The sequence below is a fragment of the Gobius niger genome, assembly GCF_951799975.1.
Source record: "Gobius niger genome assembly, chromosome: 4".
NCBI lineage: Eukaryota > Metazoa > Chordata > Actinopteri > Gobiiformes > Gobiidae > Gobius > Gobius niger.
This window is the reverse complement of record NC_136855.1, coordinates 38,247,988-38,268,830: the sequence shown is the minus strand read 5'-3', so window position 1 is coordinate 38,268,830 and position 20,843 is coordinate 38,247,988. Positions and strand designations below refer to the sequence as shown.

Below are 20,843 nucleotides of genomic sequence, written 5' to 3'. Positions count from 1 at the left end.
CTAGCCTTGCACTAGCCTAGCACCACGTAGCTCTTCAAACACAAGAACTGCATGAATTACAAAAAAAACAAATAGCAACACTCACTAGGAAATGAGGCCCTATGTCAAAAACCCTGAAACATCCCTTTAAATGAGCGGCCAAACCAGGAAATGAAATACAAGTCTGTAAATGAAGAAGAAAATCTGTTACGAAAGGATGTAGAGCGCGGCGCACACGGGCGGACTCCTCAGGCTGGTTCGGAAAACTCCCAAAAGTCGGTGAAAGCGGACTGTGTTTTAACCTGTGAATGTTTTTTGTTTTCTTTTTCTATTCGTATCGGTGCACTGTATATTCACCAACCAACCAACCGAGTGTATTAGGTACAGTAACTTATGACTGCGTCTGTACATAATGTTTATAACTAGATTTTTTATCAATTGTCTTCGACGTGTAGCCAGCATTAACAGATTTAGATAGAGGCGTATGAACTATTTTTACCGTGTTTGTTTGTTTGTTTGTTTCTTTCTTTCACCAAAGGTTTATCAGTTCCGGCTTTTTTTTTTTCCTTTCCTTTTTTTCTTCCTCCACCTCCACATTTCAAAAACTCCTGTGCTGAGTTTGGAAACGCTGAATGTAGCCGATGATGAAACCGGTCCTTGGTGAAAGCGATCCAGTCCCGCCGCTCGATCTCTCGGTTCACGGAGCAATAAGTACTTAACGATCGACTGAAATTTTTAATGAAATACGGCTTAGTTCTTAGGTGTTTGTTTTGTGTGTGTCTTTCCCTTTTTAAAAAAAATGTGATTATTCTAAAGTTGTAATAAAGAGTCGCGGAGTCGTCGAAACGGGACTTTTATTTTGAAATGCTGTAAAAGTGACATTCAAAAAGAAACGATACAAAATCCACCCTTTTCTCTGCAGTCGTCCGAGCTACAGACAATCTGGGAGCAGTTTCATACCGGGCCTTTATTTTTGTATTATCGGAAGAAAAAAAAGCACGTCCCAGGGAGCCATTGTACATACTGTTTGTATCTCGTTCACGTGGCCATCCTCCTCTTTTTTGAATCTTTCAGATGTTGTAAATGAGTGTCGTATGGTGTTTGGAATTAAACTATCCTTTGACTAGAACGAAAGGCGTCATCTTTATTTGTATCTCTTTCAGACAGTGGGACGTTTTTGTACCAGTGTCAAACTTTGGTGGTGCTCGGGCTTCCATGGTGCGATTTTAGACTTAAAGGGACTATAGGGAGTTTAAAAATGTTAAAGTGGGGGTATTATGCAAAATCGCCTTTTTCAAGCTCTACATCATGTTATTATGTCACTCCCTCATTAAAAACATGCCTGAAGTGTTGCCTTGGCACATTCACGTATTTCTGAGTAATCTGTAAAAACTCTGATGGCGGCCATTTTAGGGACAGGTTTGCCTGAGTCCTCCTAGGAACGGCCCCGCCTCCTGGAGACGCCTCCGAGCTTTCGTCACCAGCCGAGTGACCAACCACTGCTCCTCAGCAGAACCCCCTCCCCACTGATGCCACAGACAGCGTGTGGAGGGGGCGTGTCCGAAAGGCTCAGAGGTTCTTAAAGAGACAGAGGCCTATTTCAAGACATTCACTACAGCCATTTTGAGAGAGACATTTTATACAAGGCAGTTATTCTAATTTACTGCATTTACAGACCAACAGAAGGTTTGCTCATTGTAGTGTGATATAGACTGGTGCTATGTGATTGAAAAAAGCAGAATACCCCCTCTTTAAATGGTTAAAGGACGGCTGAGAAACATCCTGTTAAAGTCTTCAATCCGAGAACCAGGCTGTTTAAATGCACACGTGATGTTTCAAAACGTGTCAACAATTTTGTCGTTGAAAATTGAGTTGAAACGGAAATATTTAGTCATTTGCCTCTTCACAAAACGTTAGTGTCCGTCCAGAGAAGAGGAGAGAGGAGTTAATCAGAAAGGAGAGAGTTTCATAAAACACTAAGTATCTCAGAACCTAGAAAATAATCAGTGAAAATTAGCCTCTGTTCAGCTTCAATTTCTCAGGAACTGCAGCACGTAGAATTAAACTGTTTTCACCGACGGAGAGATTAGAGTCTCATCTTTCAGACGAGCCATAGTGTGTGTCCAAGGCTATAACACAGAATATACTGTGGTGATACAAATATCAGGAAAAATGGTCTGGATTGTTGCAGCTAAATCCCCAAAACAGCGCGGCCTCAGTGTGTTAATACATTTTAACAAGACTTTTCATTTATGCTAATGTTTTCTGTTTTAGTAATGGTTTACGCCCAGTTTAGGTTAGGGATGCACATTCTTCTCAGTGTCATTAATCGAGTTATTGGTTACTTATCAAACGATTATCGATTAACTGTTAACCTCCACCTGAACAGAGCACTTTTTACTTTCTTAAACAAAGCGTCAAAACCGCAACGAAAACGAGGATGAAATGCAACCAAAAAGAGACAAGAAAAACGCCAAAAGAGTGACAAAAACATGAGTGAAAAGTGATGAAAAAGCAAAAATAAAGAGCCTTAAAAAAATATGTGACAAAAAACATGGCGATAATGCACCAAAGTCACAATTGTTGTGTTTTTTTTAGTTCTTAGCTTTCAAATGAGGCATTACTCTGACCTAGCTCCAGTCGAGAAGCTTTTAGATTTGGGTAAAGCTGAGCAGGAGAAAATGCGCTCGGTTCGGGTGGGGGTTCAGAGGTTCAGAAGCACATTCTCAGGGATGTAGAATAAAGCTTTTAATCGAGCCACAATTACAAAACACGAGAGGTTTTTGTGATATGATGTGGTGTGAAGTTGTGTGATGTTGTTGAGCCTCCGTGGATCCAAACAGAAGGTTCTTTGAAACTGCACAGTATCAGATAAAGGTAAATGTGGCAGATACTGAACAGTCTCCGGGCTCTGGAGTCGGTCAGGCTCGCACGTAAACACGAGTGCAGACCACGTCGTCCGCTCCAAAGATCTGAAACGAGAGAGAAGCAGGTGTTACTGTCACCACTAGGGGGCGCTGAACAGGGAACATTAAAGGTTTGTTGTAGCTTTTCTGAATGGAATGTAGAACCATGGATACGGTTCAATTGCAGGTTCTAGAATATGTTGAGGTCACAGGACCCAGTGGGGGGAGGAGCCAGTTTTTCCTATTAACAGCATTACACTTTCACAAGTCGCAGCTAAAAAGAAAATGTATGAATTAAAAAATGTATCATTAATATCACTCACTGGGTCCATGATCTCTCTGTAAAAGACCAAAATATTTTTTCCTCTATATAATAGTAGAACGCCGTGATGTCACCTGCAACCCAGCAATCGGCAGTGAAAACCTGTATGTAAAGTCGCTATGCATCCACTGGGTCACTGGAAGGTCAGAAATGCATTTATATCTTCCTTTTTTTTTTTTTACTTTTATATAAAAAGGTTCATAGTGCCCCTCCTGGAACCGCCACCTTAACGTGGTGGAAGGGTTTGAGCGCCCGAATGATCCTGGAGCTCTTGTCGGGGGCTTCGTGCCCCTGGTAGGATCTCCCAGGGCAAACAGGTCTTAGGTGACGGGTCAGACAGAGAGCGGTTCAGACGCCCCTTATGAGAGACCAGCAGGGCTGTTTAATTGTGAGGCCGTCCTTCCGTGGACCCACCACCTGCAGGAGGAGCCATAAGGGGCTGGTGCAATGTGATTTGAGCAGCTCCAACAGCTGCCCCCACGACTTGGCAACGGACAAGTGGATGAATAATTTTAACCATTTTGCATATAAAATAACTTATATTTGAGCAGCATCAGCTTCGTGGTTGTATAAGCTACGCAGCGGCGGAGTGATCTGCGTGAAAATAGTCCCTCAAAATGCTATCATTCATGTGATGCAGGTCAGTTATATTCCAAACATTATTCTATGGACACAGACATTTATATGGTTAGTCTGGTGTTATTAGTGATTTGCCTCAGGTGCTCTGTGGAGCGGGTCACTGTTTTTAATGCAGGCTAGCTGATACCATAGACATGCACTAGCCTTGCATTAGCTTAGCGCCACGAAACTCTTCAAATATAAGCATGAATCTCCAGAAATCAGCAACACTCTGGATAACGAGGAAATGAGGCCACTCTTGTCGCTCTTTTGTCACTATTTTGACGATTTGCTCGGTTCAGGTGGGCTTTAAGATGTTAACAGCCATTCTTTGCAGCAATATCAACATCTGTATGAAGTATTTCCTCATCAAAACCGAGTGTGAACTGAAGCGCAGACCTCGCCCGGCTCTCTCTGCTCTCACATGCGTCTTCATCATCCCCGCATTGTCCTCAGAGAACATCATTTATTTCACACGTCCGTCTCATTCGGACATTTCTATTTCATTTCCACCCGGGAGGTATTGATTTATGAAAGACAAACCGGGGCGTCATGAGGGGCCCGTTTACGTCAGGATTGGACCCAGCGGATTGGCCTCATCGATCATTACGAGGGGGGGACGGAGTGCTCGCTTTGATATGTCCCTGGGCGTCCCGTGTCAGGATGATGGGTGGGAGGAGACGTGGGTGAAGCCGAGTCCAACCCAAACAGCTGCAACTTCGAGAAAATTTCATGTAAATTTTGATTTTATTCGCCGCAGGGAAAGCTTGCGGGCCTCTCCCTTTTTCTCCAGCCGCTTCATAAATCCGCAAATGGACGTGATCGGGACCTCTGGAGAGAACTGGACAATAAACGGCGCCGAAATGACGATTTATAAGCTGCTTTTAACAACACGCACGTTTCCTTTTGAACTCCGTGGCCCAAGTCCCATTCGTTCAGCGGGAAGGGGGGGGGGGGCGGCGGCTCAGGGTCAGTCCAGGCTGTCGTCCGAGTCGATCCGCCTCGTTCTCCCCGTGTCTGGGTGGGGGTGCTCGTTTTTCCATGGACTGTGACCGACTGCGACCGCAACAATGAAGAAGAAAAAGCCCGGACCGCTTGTGTCGTCCGAACAGCTGGTTGCATTTTTGTGGAGTGACTCGGTATACAAAGGAACTCATTTTCACTGGAAATTACCTACTTGTATAAACAGCCATTTAATCAGGACCAGACAGCGGCCGGGATGGAAGAAGACGACTGTTTAAGTAGCACAGGCAAAGATTAACAGAACTCGATAGGAGGACATCGCCGTAACATATCGGAACGAATGGTGATTCTGGCGGCCATGTTGGAATCGGCCTTTCAAACTTAGTGCAATGTTAGCCAATAGTAAACTCCACTCATGTTTGTATCTTATTAAAGCTGCCTTTAAATCGACAATACAGAGTTTAAAAATGTTAAAATGAAGTATTTTCCTCCCCCTTACATGTTCCAACAACGTCCTAATGTGTAGAATGAGCTCAGACCTGTTCACCACAACTGCCTCTAAAATCCTGCACTGTCACTCAGAAAGGTGTTAATTCGGGTCTGAAATGCCGTCATGCTCGAGCTTAATATAGAAGCTGCAGTTACACATATGACCTGAGGTGGCAGTAGTGAGTATAAAATGACCGACTTGCATCTTGCAATCCCTTTAAGTGATGTATTTTTGAAATGTTTTCATCGGTAGGTGGAGTAGTGAACTCTGCTCCCCTCACCTGGCTCCCCCGTCGCCCCCTCACTCCCCTCCACACGGTTTAGATCACACTGTGCTGTTTACATTCAATGAGCTACGGAAATCTCATTAATAATAATGCATTGGTTTTATATAGCGCTTTTCTGGACACTCAAAGACGCTTTACATTGCACTATTCATTCACTCCATACTCGGCGGTGGCAAGCTACTATTGTAGCCACAGCTGCCCTGGGGTAGACTGACGGAAGCGAGGCAACCAGTCTGCGCCATCGGCCCCTCCGACCACCACCAACCACTCACTCACTCACTACATTCGCGCTGCTTCCTGGTGTTACTAAACGGTCTCCCATCCAAGCACCGACCAGGCCCTTCCCTGCTTAGCTTCCAAGGTCTGACGGGATTGGGCAGAGCAGACCACAAATGTTCAAAGTAAATATTTTTTATATATTTCACTTTTTTTTGGACATTAAGAACATAATAATTCCATTTAGAACCAAGTTTACAGCGCAGTACTTTTTTTTTACCGCAACCCTTGAACGCCTCAGCCTCTCCTCCGGTGCTGCTTTGCTTTGTGAGGGGGAAAAAAGGAGGAAAAAGACCTTAGGCTCCTGTAGATATTGGATTAATAAACAAACGGACATTTCAGGAGGATTTCTGCTGCATCAGAACAGGTCGGTCAGAGGTTTGTCAGTTCACCATCTTGTTGTAAACTTCTGTCATCATGCTAAACTGTTAGTCGGTAACTGTTACTGCTTCTGCTTGGACCCCGAGGCGACACCAGGCCACAGAGACATCGATCTCACGCTCCATCCGTCCCTTACTCGTGAACAAGACCCTGAGATACTTGAACTCCTCCACTTACAATTGTATTACATTTCATCAAATACAATACAATTTACAATTTACATAACATCAGTCACAGAAGGAAAGAAAATGGTAGATTGAAAATACTTCCCGTCCCAAACAATCATTTAGTTTGTCTGACCACACCTTTAGTCTTACCAGCAATACAACACATAAAAAACAAGCCGATCTCAACAAAGTGGAGGAGGATGAACGACAACAACACAACACTATATTTCTATACTTCTGTCTTCCTTTTATTAGGCCAGAACTAGGGACTTCATTGGGTCTCAAGCCCAAAATCACAAGAATTAACATAGACAACCAGTGTGGGTCAGTAACCTGTGCACACTGGTGTTTGGAGCCTGCAGTCCATGTGTGTTTCCACCTCAACACAAGCGGAAAACCCCTGTAAACCAGTTGTGTGTCCAGGCTGAAGACGACCTCGAACGTCCCACGGTGAATCAGTCTGTGCACTGTTCACATTGTGCATGAGCGGAACCATTGTGTGCAGATTCCTCAGGATAACTAGTCAAAGCTTCAGGGAAATAAATGGGTTTGGCTTCATCGAGTTAACACAGGCCGTCCTTTTGAGGAGAACTGTGGAAAACAAGTCCGAGCTTCTGACCGGTCACCGAGTTCATGAGGGGGAAGTTGTTTTTCTGTCATAGTTTCTCAGAAAACGAATCCATTCTTCAGCGCAGCTTGAAATGGAGGCTTTTACTGAGGGAGAATTTCCATCTGATGCTTAAACTTAGAGGGGACACATTATGCAAAATCGACTTGTGAGCTGGAGATAGAGGGTGAGTTCTCAAGTTTTAAATCAAGAGGTCAGAAAAATTAAATGTACAGATGCCGAAGGTCCCAAAAATGTATTCTGTCATTGCACAAAACGTTAAACATTTAAATAGTAAAAATGCATAATATTGGGGAATTTATTAAATATACAGAGTTCAGGAAATTCCACAGTTACCATGGAGACCCGCCATCTTTGCAGATCTTTGTATAAAAAGTGGAAAAATCTAAATACATCTAACACACTGTGGCGTCCAAGTGTTTTAACCCCTTAACTCCCGCCTGAACCGAGCACATTTCCTCCAGTTTGGCTTTAGTCCAAAAGCTTCTGGGGAAAAAAGCTGTGAAAATAGCAACAAAACTGAGACAAAAACAATGATGGAAATGTGACGAAAAATTGATAAAAAAGTGGCAAAAATGTCACAAGAAATTGACAAAAAATGGAAGAAAAGTTACAAAAATGTGATTAAAAAAACGACAAAAATATGATAAAAAATTGACTAAAACAATACAAAAAAATGATGAAAAAATGACAAAAATGTGACAAAAAATGATGAAAAAATGACAAAAATGTGACAAAAATGTGACAAAAAATGACAAAAATGTGATAAAAAAAAACGACAAAAATGTGATAAAAATTTGACCAAAAAAATACAAAAAATGACGAAAAAATGACAAAAATGTGACAAAAATGACAAAAATTTGATAAAAATTTGACAAAACAAAATACAAAAATTGACCAAAAAAATGACTAAAATTTGATTAAAAAAATTGACAAAAAAAATACAAAAAAACGACAAAAATGTGATAAAAATGTGACCAAAAAAAATACAAAAAATTGACGAAAAAATTACAAAAACGTGACAAAAAATGACAAAAAAGTTAGAAAAATGAGTTGAATACCCAACAAAAAAATTAAGGAAAAAAAATCTGATGACGTGAGGAAAAAGATCCTCTCGGTTCAGGCGGGAGTTAAGAGGTTAATGTAAACAATAACTCCAGTATTTTAACTTTTAAAATCTCCATTAGTTTACAATTGCTGCTGCTCCCATAATGCTTAGCGATATGACATCACATTCCCGAACTCCACATCAAGAGTCAGGGCAGGCCTATGATGGGACATTCAAGAGTTCTAATGAGCGACATGCCTGGTGTCTGTAAACTCCTAAAACGTGGGACAGATCGAAACATCACTCAGACAACTGTGATGGGAGTTCTTTAAAGGGACTATACGGAATTTAAAAATGTTAAAATTATATATTTTCCTCTACCTACATGTTCCAGCCATGTCCTAATGTGTAGAATAAGCCCAAACCTGTTCACCACAATCCTGCACTGTCACTGAAAAAGTTGTTAATTCGGGTCCGAAGAGCCGTCATGTACGAGCTTAATATAGAAGCTGCAGTTACACATAAGACCTGAGGTGGCAGTAGTGAGTATAAAATCAATCAGATTGAAAAAGGGGAAAATGTAACGTAATTTTTATAAGAAAAGTTATATTTTTCAGGAAAATGTGTTGCCTTGGAAGAATTTCATAGGTTTATTTTGACTGCAACGTTGTCCTTTTTCTTACAAATACCACTTTTAAGTAATTTCTTTCTAAATAAACTGTAACACCCTTGAGGTAGGGGGTACACGGTTGACTACTGGAAAGCCAAAGGGGTACGAAAGACAAAAAACGTTGGGAACAACTGCCCAACGATGAATGCTTCGTAAACTTATTAGACAGCGGAGTTTGTGTCACACCTTGTGCAGTCCCAGTGAGTAAAACTACAGCAAAATGGTTCCATTTGGGAGGCAAGACAAGCAATAAGCTCCAGTAAGTTCTTCTCATAAAATAAACATGCTAAGTAATGTGACACTAACATAACACGACTGGTTGTGTGTCAGTTTTTGGATGACACTATGTTTTCCTGAGGCTTTGGGGCAGGTCTGACTCAATTCTGCAGGATCTGGACCGGAAATAGATGATGAGTTTCTATTTTCAGAGTAGTTTTAGGTCAATGTTGCCTCTTGCAATGCTTAAAGAGAGGGTATTATGCTTTTTTCAGTCACACAGCACCAGTCTATATCACACTACAATGATGACGAAACCTTCTGTTGGTCTGTAAATGCAGTAAATTAGAATAAATGCCTTGTATAAAATTGCTCTCTCAAAATGGCTGTAGTGAATGTGTTGAAATAGGCCTCTGTCTCTTTAAGAACCTCTGAGCCTTTCAGACACGCCCCCTCCACACGCTGTCTGTGGCATCAGTGGGGAGGGGGTTCTGCTGAGGAGCAGTGGTTGGTTACTCGGCCGGTGACGAAAGCTCGGAGGCGTCTCCAGGAGGTGGGGGCGTTCCTAGGAGGACTCAGGCAAACCTATCCCTAAAATGGCCGCCATCAGAGTTTTTACAGATTACTCACAAATACGTGAATGTGCCAAGGCAACACTTCAGCCATGTTTTTAATGAGGGAATGACATAATAACATGATGGAAAACTTGGAAAAGTCGATTTTGCATAACACCCCCCCTCTTTAAAGTGTTGACTAATGTTGTGTCAATAAAAACTGCCGTGACATGTGACTCACCAGAACCAGCTCGTCCCCCCTCAGCTCGCGGCTCCAGTGCGTCTTCGGGCCGCTCCCGCTCACCAGGGCCTGGGAGCAGTAGATCTTGTCCGGAGTCTCCCACGTGGCCAGACTCTGTGGAGGACACACTTCCCTTCAATAACATCCAGGACCTGCTGAGCCCATTACTCCATCAGCCTCTCCGCAACACGTGGCCCATTCTTTCGGTTTACCCTGCACTTGCGGCCGTCCACCGTCTCCTCGCTGAACTCCTCCCCGATGGTGAAGTTGATCTCGGTGGTGCGCACGGTGGTGGAGGTCTTGATGTAGAAATGCTCTCCGCTCTGCCGGATCTCCACGTGGGGTTTGGAGGCTGCGGCTCCGGCCACCTTCCGAAGCATGGCGTTCACACCTGCGCAGCAAACGCTTTTACAGCTCTGATGTTTTAGATCTTCTCTCGAAAACCACCGCCCCTGTGTGCCCCCTTCAACCATGCAAGCTCATACACAGATCTTCAATGATTTTTAGGTCAGGAGACGATCATCACCCATTTGCAGGGGCGGACTGGGACTGAAAAACGGCCCAGGACTCTGACCAGCCTGGCCCAAATTAGCGTTAATGCTATCACCACAAATAGGCCGACATATTTTCTCGCATTTTCTCAAGTTCGGCTTTACCCAAATCTAAAGCTTCTCAACTGGAGAGCAACAGAGTAATGCCTCATCTGAAAGACCTAAGACAGTGATTTATAATATTCATTATAATCATATTTAATCAAGGTCCTGCTTTATGGAGCTGCTCCACATGAACAAAGCAAGTCCACTCAAATATCTGAATATTTTACTCATAGTTTTAGTCTCATGAAAAATGTTTGATTTAGTTTTAGTGCAATTTTAATCATTAAAAATATTACTTTGACTAAAATTAAGACTAAATATTTAGTCTTTTTTTATTTTTTGCCGTTTTTTTATCATGTTTCTGTTGGTTTTTCATTGATTTTTTTTCCGTTGCTTTGTTTTCATGTTTTCATCACCTTTTTGTCACTTTTTTGTTGCGTTATTGTTGCTTTTCCGGCAAATTTTTGTTATTTTTTTCATCCTCGTTTTCGTCACTATTTTGATGGTTTTCTTTTAAGCTTTTAGATTTGGGTAAAGGTCTGTTAAGGCGGGGGTAAGAGCGAGATTAAGGAGAAAAATTCAGAGGCCAGACCAGTGGCCCTTCTGTGCTCTTCCAGAACGGACACATGGCCAGTCCGCCCCTGCCCATTTGTAGAATCTGGATAACTTCAGCTTTTTCACAGATGGTGTTACGTTTTCCTTTATTGGACATTAACTGAATCCATTCTTTGTTCTACCTATAAACTGTTCCCTATGTCTCTGCAAAACAACACAAAGGATGATCGATCCACTCCCGGACCTTCGCTCAGTTCAGCCAAAACGTTCTGTTTTTTGTCTCCAAAATGGATGCTGCTAAATGTTATGACTTTGTGCCACTTCAGAACCTTGGGAAACTTATTATTTGAGCATTTTGTAATACTTCAACAGGTGTTTGATCTTTCAATTATCATATGGGCCAGAAGTTGTGGAAATGCAATTGTATTCAGTGTCGATTCCCTGTTATACAAACTTCCAAAACATCAACAGAATTTGTCTTGGCAAAGGCCCTTGATCCACTGAGAATGGGCCCCGATCACCGACTGTAAATATAAATGTACAGCTTCACCTCACTCCTTCCCGTTTACCATTATAACCAAGCTTGTGGGGGAAGTCATGGCGGAGTTACAGACTCCTCCTCCCCAGCTCTGACGAAGCATGTTCCTAAAAAGGGCATAAGGACGGGATCTTCACTGCAAAAAGTAATTAACTAGATCAGTATAAACATCTCAATTTGAGCACAATAATCCAAATTTGAGCTGTTTTGACTAGTTAAGAAGTTCTTGGGCATTTGTCCTCGATTATTTCACTTGTTCTGAGATGTTTCTGACTCGTTTCGATACATTTCGTCCTTATTTCAGGACATTTTCTTTGCCAATGGGGTAAGAACATTGGTCTTATCTCATTGGCAATTTTACTTTCTTATGTCAAGCGAGATTTACCCTAGAACTGGTCTGAAATGTCCTCAAACAAGCAAAGTAAACTCGGTCCGATCAGGAAAAGTGTCTAAATGAGTGAAAACCGCTCAAAACAAGAAACATTTCCTCAATTCAAGTCATTTAAGCCAATGCTTGATATTCACTTTTTGCAGTGTTCACTATAGACTCCGCCCTTGCGTGATGTGTAGCTCGCGCTGCTCCAATGCTAACAGTCCGACCCTCATTAGTACGAGATTTCTAAAATTCTTCTTACGAAAACCAGCCTGGTTTCTTAAATTGTGACTAACCCAGTGTTATCACAGGAGGAAGATCTAGCTTAGTCTAGTGTTGAAAACATAGAAACCAGGAGTTAAAGTTGTTTTTAATGTGTGATATGGAGGAACTACAGCAATGGCGGCCTCTAGTGTCGTGGGCATAAAGCAGAGCAGTCAGCGGCCATTGGTCCCGAGTCCGACCCACCAATTAAGGGCCTTTCTTCCCGGAGAGAGTTGCAGAGCTGCAACTCGCTAGCCTGGCACAAGCCAGACTGGTCCTCCATGTTAAGAGATACATGGGGATGCAGTCTGGAATTGTACGATTTGAATCTCACTGACTCAAACAAAACCAGGCAGAGCCAATCATAGCACAGGAGGCGGGAGTTAACGGTGCGTCATCTTCCGTGCTGGGATTTCCCATTAACCAGTGCTCCTCCGGGCCGCAACCAAAACCGTGAAGATGGCGGCCGTGACACAGCCATCTTTAACCGGTGCCCTTTCTTCTGTTTTAAATGAGCTGGACTTGTCCTTAAAGCCACAGCAGAAGCTGCTCTGAGGACTTTCATCAGAACATTTACTTGACTTCACGTGTGGGACAAACAATCATGGAGGACGACGTGAACGCAAACCGCTTTGTTTGATTGGTTCGCTCTCATTCAAACTGCAATCGTTAGCCCCGCCTCCAGTCTCGATTTGGAAATTGTGTCCTATTACCACAATTAGACTGTCTTTATATGTATTTATAAATACTTAAATAAACTCAGTCTGGCTTTATGCCAGGCTAGTAACTCACAGTGACCGAATGCATATGAGTCTATCTCAGCGGCCTGGAGACTAGATGGAGAATAGTCGGGGACTAGAGTCACCGCCGGTCACTCCGAGACGTCCCCTGGAGCTAAGGTGAGTCTCCAGGTAGTCTCGAGGAAAACAGGTCTCCAAGAGGTCTCTGCAGTCGCGAACACCATATGCTCAACCTGTGAGACGTTTCTGCGATGTCCCTGCAATGTCTCTGAGGCCCGTCGGACACCAAGGAGTCTCTTTATCGAGTCTCCATGCAGTCTCCGTTGAACAGAGACTACCTGGAGACTCGCCTTATCTCCAGGGGACTTCTCGAAGACATCTCTATGACCAGCAGCAACTCCAGTCTCCAACTAGTCTAAAGGCAATTCCAAGTTCTCCCCACAAGGGCATAGACTCGAGTATAGGAGGTGTAAAGAAGTTTGATGATGGAACACTCATGGATGACTGAGAATGAACACACTAAATATACTTAACCTCTTAACTCCCGCCTGAACCGAGAGCATTTTCTCCAGTTCAGCTTCACCCAAATCCTGTAGGCCGGTGCAACACCTTAGCTAAGACCTACAAAACTAAATTGATCTTTTTCCTCACATCATCAGATTTTTTTTCATCACTTTTTTTGTTGGGCAGTCATCTCATTTTTGTCAAATTTTCGTGACTTTTTCGTCCAATTTTTCGATTATTTATTTTTTTTGTAAAAATTTTTTGTCACTTTTTTGTCAAATTATTTGCATTTTTTTTTGTCAAATTCTTATCACTTTTTTGTCACTTTTTAGTAAAATTTTGTCACTTTTTCAACAATTTTTTCCTCAATTTTTCGTCAAATTTTTATCACTTTTTTGTCACTTTTTCGCCAAATTCTTTGCATTTTTTTTTGTCAAATTCTTATCACTTTTTTGTCACTTTTTTGTAAAATTTTGTCACTTTTTCAACAATTTTTTCTCAATTTTTCATCAAATTTTTCTCACTTTTTTGTACAATTTTTGTCAATTTTTGTCATTTTTTGTCCATTTTTTCTCACTTTTTTGTCCATTTTTTCCTCACTTTTTTCACATTTTCATCCTTGTTTTCGTCTCAGTTTTGTTGCTATTTTCACACCTTTTTTCCAGAAGCTTTTAGATTGGGGTAAAGCTGGAGAAAATGTGCTCGGTTCAGGTGGGAGTTAAGGGGTTAAAGGTCATATTTCCTATAACATTACACTGTGCGTAGGAAAAGATATTAGTTTTTATGTGAAGGGGGGGGGCGTGTGCCGGAGTGATGCTTATCAGCAGATGTGGGGAAAATGGCCGACAGTGACAGGGCGATGAGAGGCAGGAATGTCGGCGCCGCGCTCGTGTTTGGTTCAGCCGTAGATCATCGCAGGCTGGAAAAGACATCAGCCTCCGTGTGCGTTCAATCAGAGGCCGGATCAAAAACACTTGAGCTGCTGCACTTCGGGACCAGCGAGTCCCGCGCCGGCCCATACCGATAATACCGGTCTGACACCACGGGGAGCGATGAAAACAACATCCAAGCCTGTTAAAGAGCTTCCTGTTTATTCAAGCAAACTCCAAGCTCCGCCCACAGCGCTCCTCTTGCTTCCCTTTGCTACGCAGCTGTTTCGATAAAGAGAACAAAGAGACGTCTGGCCTGTTTGGCTGTAGTGAAGCTGTGACGAGTTACACTTGGAGATGTAGAGGTGAGGAAAGCGTTTCCTGGATTTATGGAACAGGAGGAGCTTTTTCTGCCTCTGCGGTGCTAAGAACTAGTCTCGCCAACCAGACTCGGCTTCTTTACATTTCCTGAACTCCGTGTGGCAGGAGCGCCATTGTTAACGTCCCAATGACGACAACTTTCTTGTCGCTGTTTCTGTCGTCACATCCGCTGTGTTCTCATTGGCTGCTGCGCTTCGGTCGTCCCACATTAGTCCCGCCTCCAGCAGTAGCTTTTCTACGACAGGGTCGCCAGACTAGTCTCCTGTTTATTAATTAATAAACATCGGAGATTAGTCTGGATGCCAGGCTAGCTAAGAACAGCCACCGGGGAAGATTCAAAGATTACTTAAAGATGTGCAAGTGAGTCAAAACACAACTCCAGGTCGTTCTTTATCTTTGTTGGTCCAACTCCAGGTCTGTTTTTGATGAGACATAACATTATGACAAGGATAATCATAGAGAAAGTCTTTGCTTTCTCTATGATTATCTGATTTTTTTCATCTTGCAGAAAATAGAAATAGAGTCAAATATGGGGCTCATACACTCCACACTGACAGGAGTTGAAGGAGATGGAGAAACGAGGAAAGCATTTCCTTGATACATAGGACCTCAGGAGGAGCTTTTTCAATTTTATATTTGACCTTTATTTAACCAGGAAAATCCCACTGAGATTAGGAATCTAATTTCCAGGGGAGTCCTGGCCCCAGAGGGGAACCTATTGTACATAGTGATACAACCAGAGGAGAACATGCAAACTCCACACTGACAGGGCTCGCCTTTGTTAGAACTTATAAAAGTTGATTTTGCCAAATCATTGCTTTATGTGTGATAATTAGATTTTTTTATATTGCTGAACCTTAAAAGATGCAACATGCAACTTTTATATGAAAAAAAAAGTTGACAATTGTGCGTATTTGACCTTGTAGTGACCCAGTGGCAGGCCCACCTTAAAGGAATAGGCCACCGTTTTTACACACTGAGATATGTTCTTACCTGAGCTTTGACGAGTTCTTTAGGACCTTAGTAATAATACCAGGAGTAATTTGGCATCCGCACAGTAAAGTGAAGATCACTGCGCGGATTTCGAACTACTCCTGGTATTATTACGCCTTACAATATAGTTCCCCCTTTTATCCGCTTAGAAAATCCACATTGTTTAATTTTGTGTAATTATACTTTGTAGTGTAACACTTCACGTAACCATATTTAAATAGGGAAAATGTGGAAGAGCTTGGTAGCTTCTATCTTGACCTGTTTTGGAGCTATAGAGGAGAGAGGGAGAGGCTAAATGCTAACGCCGTCTGCGCTGTGTTTACGTGACTGAAGGCACGAAGATGAAGATCAGACAGGTCCTAAAGAACTCGTCAAAGCTCAGGTAAGAACATATCTCAGTATGTAAAAACGGTGGCCTATTCCTTTAAGCTCGTGCATGACGGCACTTCGGACCCGAAGTTACAATTTTCTGAGTGACAGTGCAGGATTTTAGAGGCAGGTGTGGTGAGCTCATTCTGCACATTAGGACATGGCTGGAACAGTAGGGGGAGGAAAATACTTACCTTTAACTATTTTAAACTCTGTATAGTCCCTTTAATGTACCCATAGGCCCCGGGGCTTAAACAGAATTGTTTGCACCCAACCCCCTCAGCGCAAACCCTGACCTATAACCCTAACCCTGCTACTCCTACATGTTTCCCTCTGGGCCAGGCAGGGCGGGTCCAGGTGCACCCAGGAGCTTAGCACAATCATCACATACGGTCAGTCAGGCCGCAAAGTGAAGTGATTTACATGAAAACAAACAAATCACCTTTTCTTTGTTTCCCCCTTAATTCTTGTAGGTCCTTGACTATGGTACTCTACAACGCTCCAGGATCAATTGTTTTGTAGGTTTTCTGGTGAGAGGCTCCATTAGCAGTGAAAACCTCCCAAACAATTGATCCTGGAGCGTTGTAGAGACCACTGTGATTGAAAGTAAAGGCGCCGTGACCACTCATACAGCCGCTGGGTCACTACAAGCTCAAATACGCACAAATAAAACCTTTTTTTTTCCCACATAAAAAGTTGCATAATGCACCTTTAACAGCCAGCACTGAACCTGCGGTGCTGCAACTCACAGGTTTAAAACAAGCTTAAACCTTTTTCAAACATAGAGCTGCAGCTACCGCTTAACTCGTCCAGGAGCTGTGACATCTGAGCGTCTGAAACATCACACTGAAACAGAAAATGGAGCATTTCCTGTGTCTTGTTGGTCATTAGGAGCATGTTTTGTTTTGCTGCAGGGTTTATATAAATAGCAGGAAGTCAAATTTAGAGCCTTTTAATGCCCAAACATATTTTCAGAGCCACGAACAAAAAAATCTGTGCATTTCATTTCCAAAAAACAGAGGAATGAGGAGAAATGTTGTTATCCAGAAGCAAACTGGACACAACAGGAAAGTGTATCATTTCAGCTAAAACTGCAGCTGAATGTGTTTAAGACCAGAGTTTTTGTATTATTATTATTGTATGTCGGAGTCAAAGTCAATATTTTCTAAGAAGTTAAGATTTAATGCCAGTTTGAATCCATTGTGGAAACCCTGTGCTGGCAACAGAATCCAAAATACTACACAGTGTGAATATCATATTTAAAGTACTGCATGTCAGAAGGAAAGGATAATACATAAAGTACAAGTTAACAGTAATGTGTGGCTGGTACTGTTTCATTTCTTTCAATACTTTTACTTTGAATTAGGGCTGAAAGATATATCATCATATCGATATCGAGATATGAACATTCAAGATATTAATATCGACAAAGCAAGATATAAATGATATAGATTTTCATCACTAAAACTGCACTTTAGTGTATTATGTTTTTATTTTTCTGAAAAATTGGTTTTCACCCATAGTTATATTGTATACTCAGCTTTTATCCGTAATTGTTCCTTATATAACATACTGCATTGAAGTGTGGGGAAATGCAGGCACCAGTTATACAGAAAGGTTGTTCTTACTCCAGAAGAAAGATGTAAGAATTGTGACTCTCAAAGGTCCACGAGACACAAACAAACTGTTTATAAAAGTGCAGACCTTGAAATTTAATGAATTGGTCAAATTTAAAATACTGCAAATTATGTGGAGAGTGAAAAATAAGTTGGTGCCGATACATATCCAAAACAAATTTGTGTTAATCACAGACAGTAACAACAGAAGAAAGGGCAATTTCTGGGTTCCATATTCACACACTTCACAACTTTACTTTCTTGTAAAAGGGATCAGTTTATGGAATTCTTTGGACATTGTTCAAAAATCATGTAACACAATCACTCAATTCAATAAAATGTATAAAAAAATGTACTTGGAAAATACGAAGGCGACGAAACATAAGAACCAATGTTTTGACAAATTTGAAACAGTCATTGATTTAGATGTAAAGTATTCTTGTACCTTGATATCGGCTAAAACAAATCAAAAACGGGAGAGCCGTCTGTTCAGAGCCAGCTCAGATTTTGGAAAAAAAAGGGGCATGAAATTTATAAGACAATGTCTTCCTCATGCTCCCGTTCAGCATTGAATACTTTGCTGTTGCTGTTGTGGTTATTATGGTCTGTAATAACGCCATGGCTGAATAAAGAATTTGAACTGAACTGAAATATCGAGATATGAAATTTTGTCCAAATCGTTCAGCCCTACTTTGAATGATACTTGGTTTACGATACAGACACTACATTTGTTTTCTAGAACCACAAAACAGAAAAATGATGTTAAAGACATTTTTTTTTTGGTGTCTGCTTTTGATAAATAAAATGTTTGTCGATACCAGTTGTACCTAAACCTTTTTCTCAATAGTTTTCTGGTGTCGCTTAATGGCACCACCTACTGCATGTGCCCAAGCCTTGCTCTGCAAACAATGAAAACAGACATTCCCCACTGTCCTGTCGCCACATGCTATGAATAATTGAGGTGATAAAACACACCCAAATTTAAGGCTTTTTTGCTTTTTCAAGGCACCATATTACACATTGCAAAAAGGGCTAAACTGAAACACAGTATGATGTGCTTAAAATTGCTTAAGATGTGCAAATGTACAATATCGAGTAAGTCTCCGATGTCAAGAAATGTAGAACAACTTCAAAAAAATTGGGGAAAAAGTGATTATTTTCTTCTTTTATGCGAAAAAGAAATGAAAAGGAAAAAAAAGAATAATAAGAATATGTGAAGATGAGCTCCTGTACGTTTGGGGCTTTTAAAAGTTACATTTCCCAAACAGATTTAATTCAAACCTGCTTCTTCTCAACCCATCCCACCCTTGAAAGGAAAAGTCTGAGACGTTCCTCACCCAGAGCCTTGAGCAGCTCGTCGAAATTCTCGCTGCTCTTCATCTTCCAGGAGCCGCTGAAGTTGGGCATGATGTCTGTGCGTCTCCTCTGCCCCGGCTGAAGCGCCGTCTGGCTCCAGCGCGAGAGGAAACCGGTCTATCCCAGACGAGCACAGCCCCTGAGCTCACCCTCCCTCCCTCTTCTACCCCTTCTCTTTCATCCCTCTCTCTCCCTTTTTCCTCTCTGCCCTCCCACCCTGGTCTCCTTTCTCCCCTCTCTCACTCTCCTCTTTCTCCCTTCTCTGTCTCCTCCCTTCCCCTCACTCCCCCTCTCTTCTATCTCCCTCCTCTTTCTCCCTTCTCCCTTTAAACCCCTCTCTCCCTTCTTCCTCTCTGCTGTCTCCTTTCTCCCCTCTCTTCCTCCTCTCTTTCTCTCACTCCCCCTCTCCCTCTCTCTTCTATCTCCCTCCTCTATCGGTCTTCTTTCTCCCCCTCCCTTTAATCCCTCTCTCTCTTCTTCCTCTCTGCCCTCCCTGCTGTCTCCTTTCTCCCCTCTCTCACTCTCCTCTTTCTCTCTTCTCTGTCTCCTCCCTTCCTCTCTCTCCCCTCTCTCCCCCTCTTATCGCTCCCTCCTCTTTCTCCATCTCTCTTCTCTCTTTCTTTCTCCCCTCTCCCTTTAAACCCCCCTCTCCCTTCTTCCTCTCTGTTGTCTCCTTTCTCCCCTCTCTCTCTCCTCTTTCTCCCCTCTCTTCCTCCTCTCTTTCTTTCACTCCCCCTCTCTCTCCCTCCCTTTTTCTCCCTCCCCCTCTCTGCTCTGTCTCCTTTCTCCCTCTCCCTTCTCTCTCCCTCTTCTTGCTCTCTCTCTCTCTCCCTCCTCCCTCTCTCTCCCTCCTCCCTCCCTCTCTCTCTCTCTCTCTCCCTCCTCCCTCTCTCTCTCTCCCTCTCTCTCTCTCTCCCTCCTCCCTCTCTCTCTCTCTCCCTCCTCCCTCTCTCTCCCTCCTCCCTCTCTCTCCCTCCTCCCTCTCTCTCCTCTTCCCCCTCTCTCTCTCTCTCTCCCTCCTCTCTCTCTCTCTCTCCCTCCTCCCTCTCTCTCCCTCCTCCCTCTCTCTCCTCTTCCCCCCCTCTCTCTCTCCCTCCTCTCTCTCCTCCTCTCTCTCGTGATTTATTCTCATTAGCCCCATAATGTGTTTTATTCTCTCCTCTCCAGCTGATGCCATTGTTGGTCTCTGTAATTTACCAGCCTTTGTCTTCAGGTTCTTTGTCCCAGCACCTTCCGCTCCTTTTGTTTCACACTGTACTTTGATAAATGTATTTTATTCACGTTATTTATGGACTTTTTCAGAGGATTGTGTTTTGAAATGAGCCGTTTATTAGTGGAAAAGTCTGTTAAAATTCAAATTTCACCTTATTTTTTGAAATTCAAAACTCAATAAATCAGATTAAGAATTACATTTTAAAAAATCAGGAAAAAAGCTGATTCGAACCACCGACCTTTCCACTTTACCATGTGAGCCGATAATAGAAAACTGCAGAGCCGGAGCTGAGACAGATCCACCGTGACAGTGCGCCCTCTGCTTTATTTGTCCTTTATTTATCCAGGAGTGTCCTGGCCAAGATTCTTTAAAACTAAAATATGCAATAATTTGCCACAAAAAGTAAACATTACATATGAATAAATTATGTTTACTTTACAGCAGGGGTAGGCAACGTCAGGCCCGAGGGCCAAATCCGGCCCTCCAGCACAGAACCTCTGGCCCTCAGGAAGTCTTGAATGATTTTGAAGATGCCATTATTACACAAATCAGAAATCAAATGCCTAAAAAATTGTGAAATACAGTCAATTCTTACAAAATTTCCAAACCGAACACCCAGTTAGGTCATACATGACAGGCTGATATTTAGTCTGGGGACACCAATTCATTTTCTCGTAGGAGAGGCGTGGTTTACGAATGTCTATCATGCGTCTGCACGAGGCCCCAGCCAA

The 20,843-nt window shown here is 42.5% G+C and overlaps 1 protein-coding gene across 1 annotated transcript; it reads right to left on the bottom strand.

The window, feature by feature from the left end:
- Positions 1 to 1,660: 1,660 nt before the first annotated feature.
- On the bottom strand, positions 1,661 to 19,038 carry LOC306961855 (cellular retinoic acid-binding protein 1-like). The gene is made up of 4 exons (XM_079554787.1): positions 18,881 to 19,038; positions 9,958 to 10,136; positions 9,746 to 9,859; positions 1,661 to 2,951 (listed from the first exon to the last, which is right to left on the bottom strand). Exons 1-4 carry the CDS (start codon positions 18,948 to 18,950, stop codon positions 2,901 to 2,903), a joined length of 414 nt encoding a protein of 137 aa, XP_079410913.1. The 5' UTR covers positions 18,951 to 19,038; the 3' UTR covers positions 1,661 to 2,900.
- Positions 19,039 to 20,843: the final 1,805 nt, after the last annotated feature.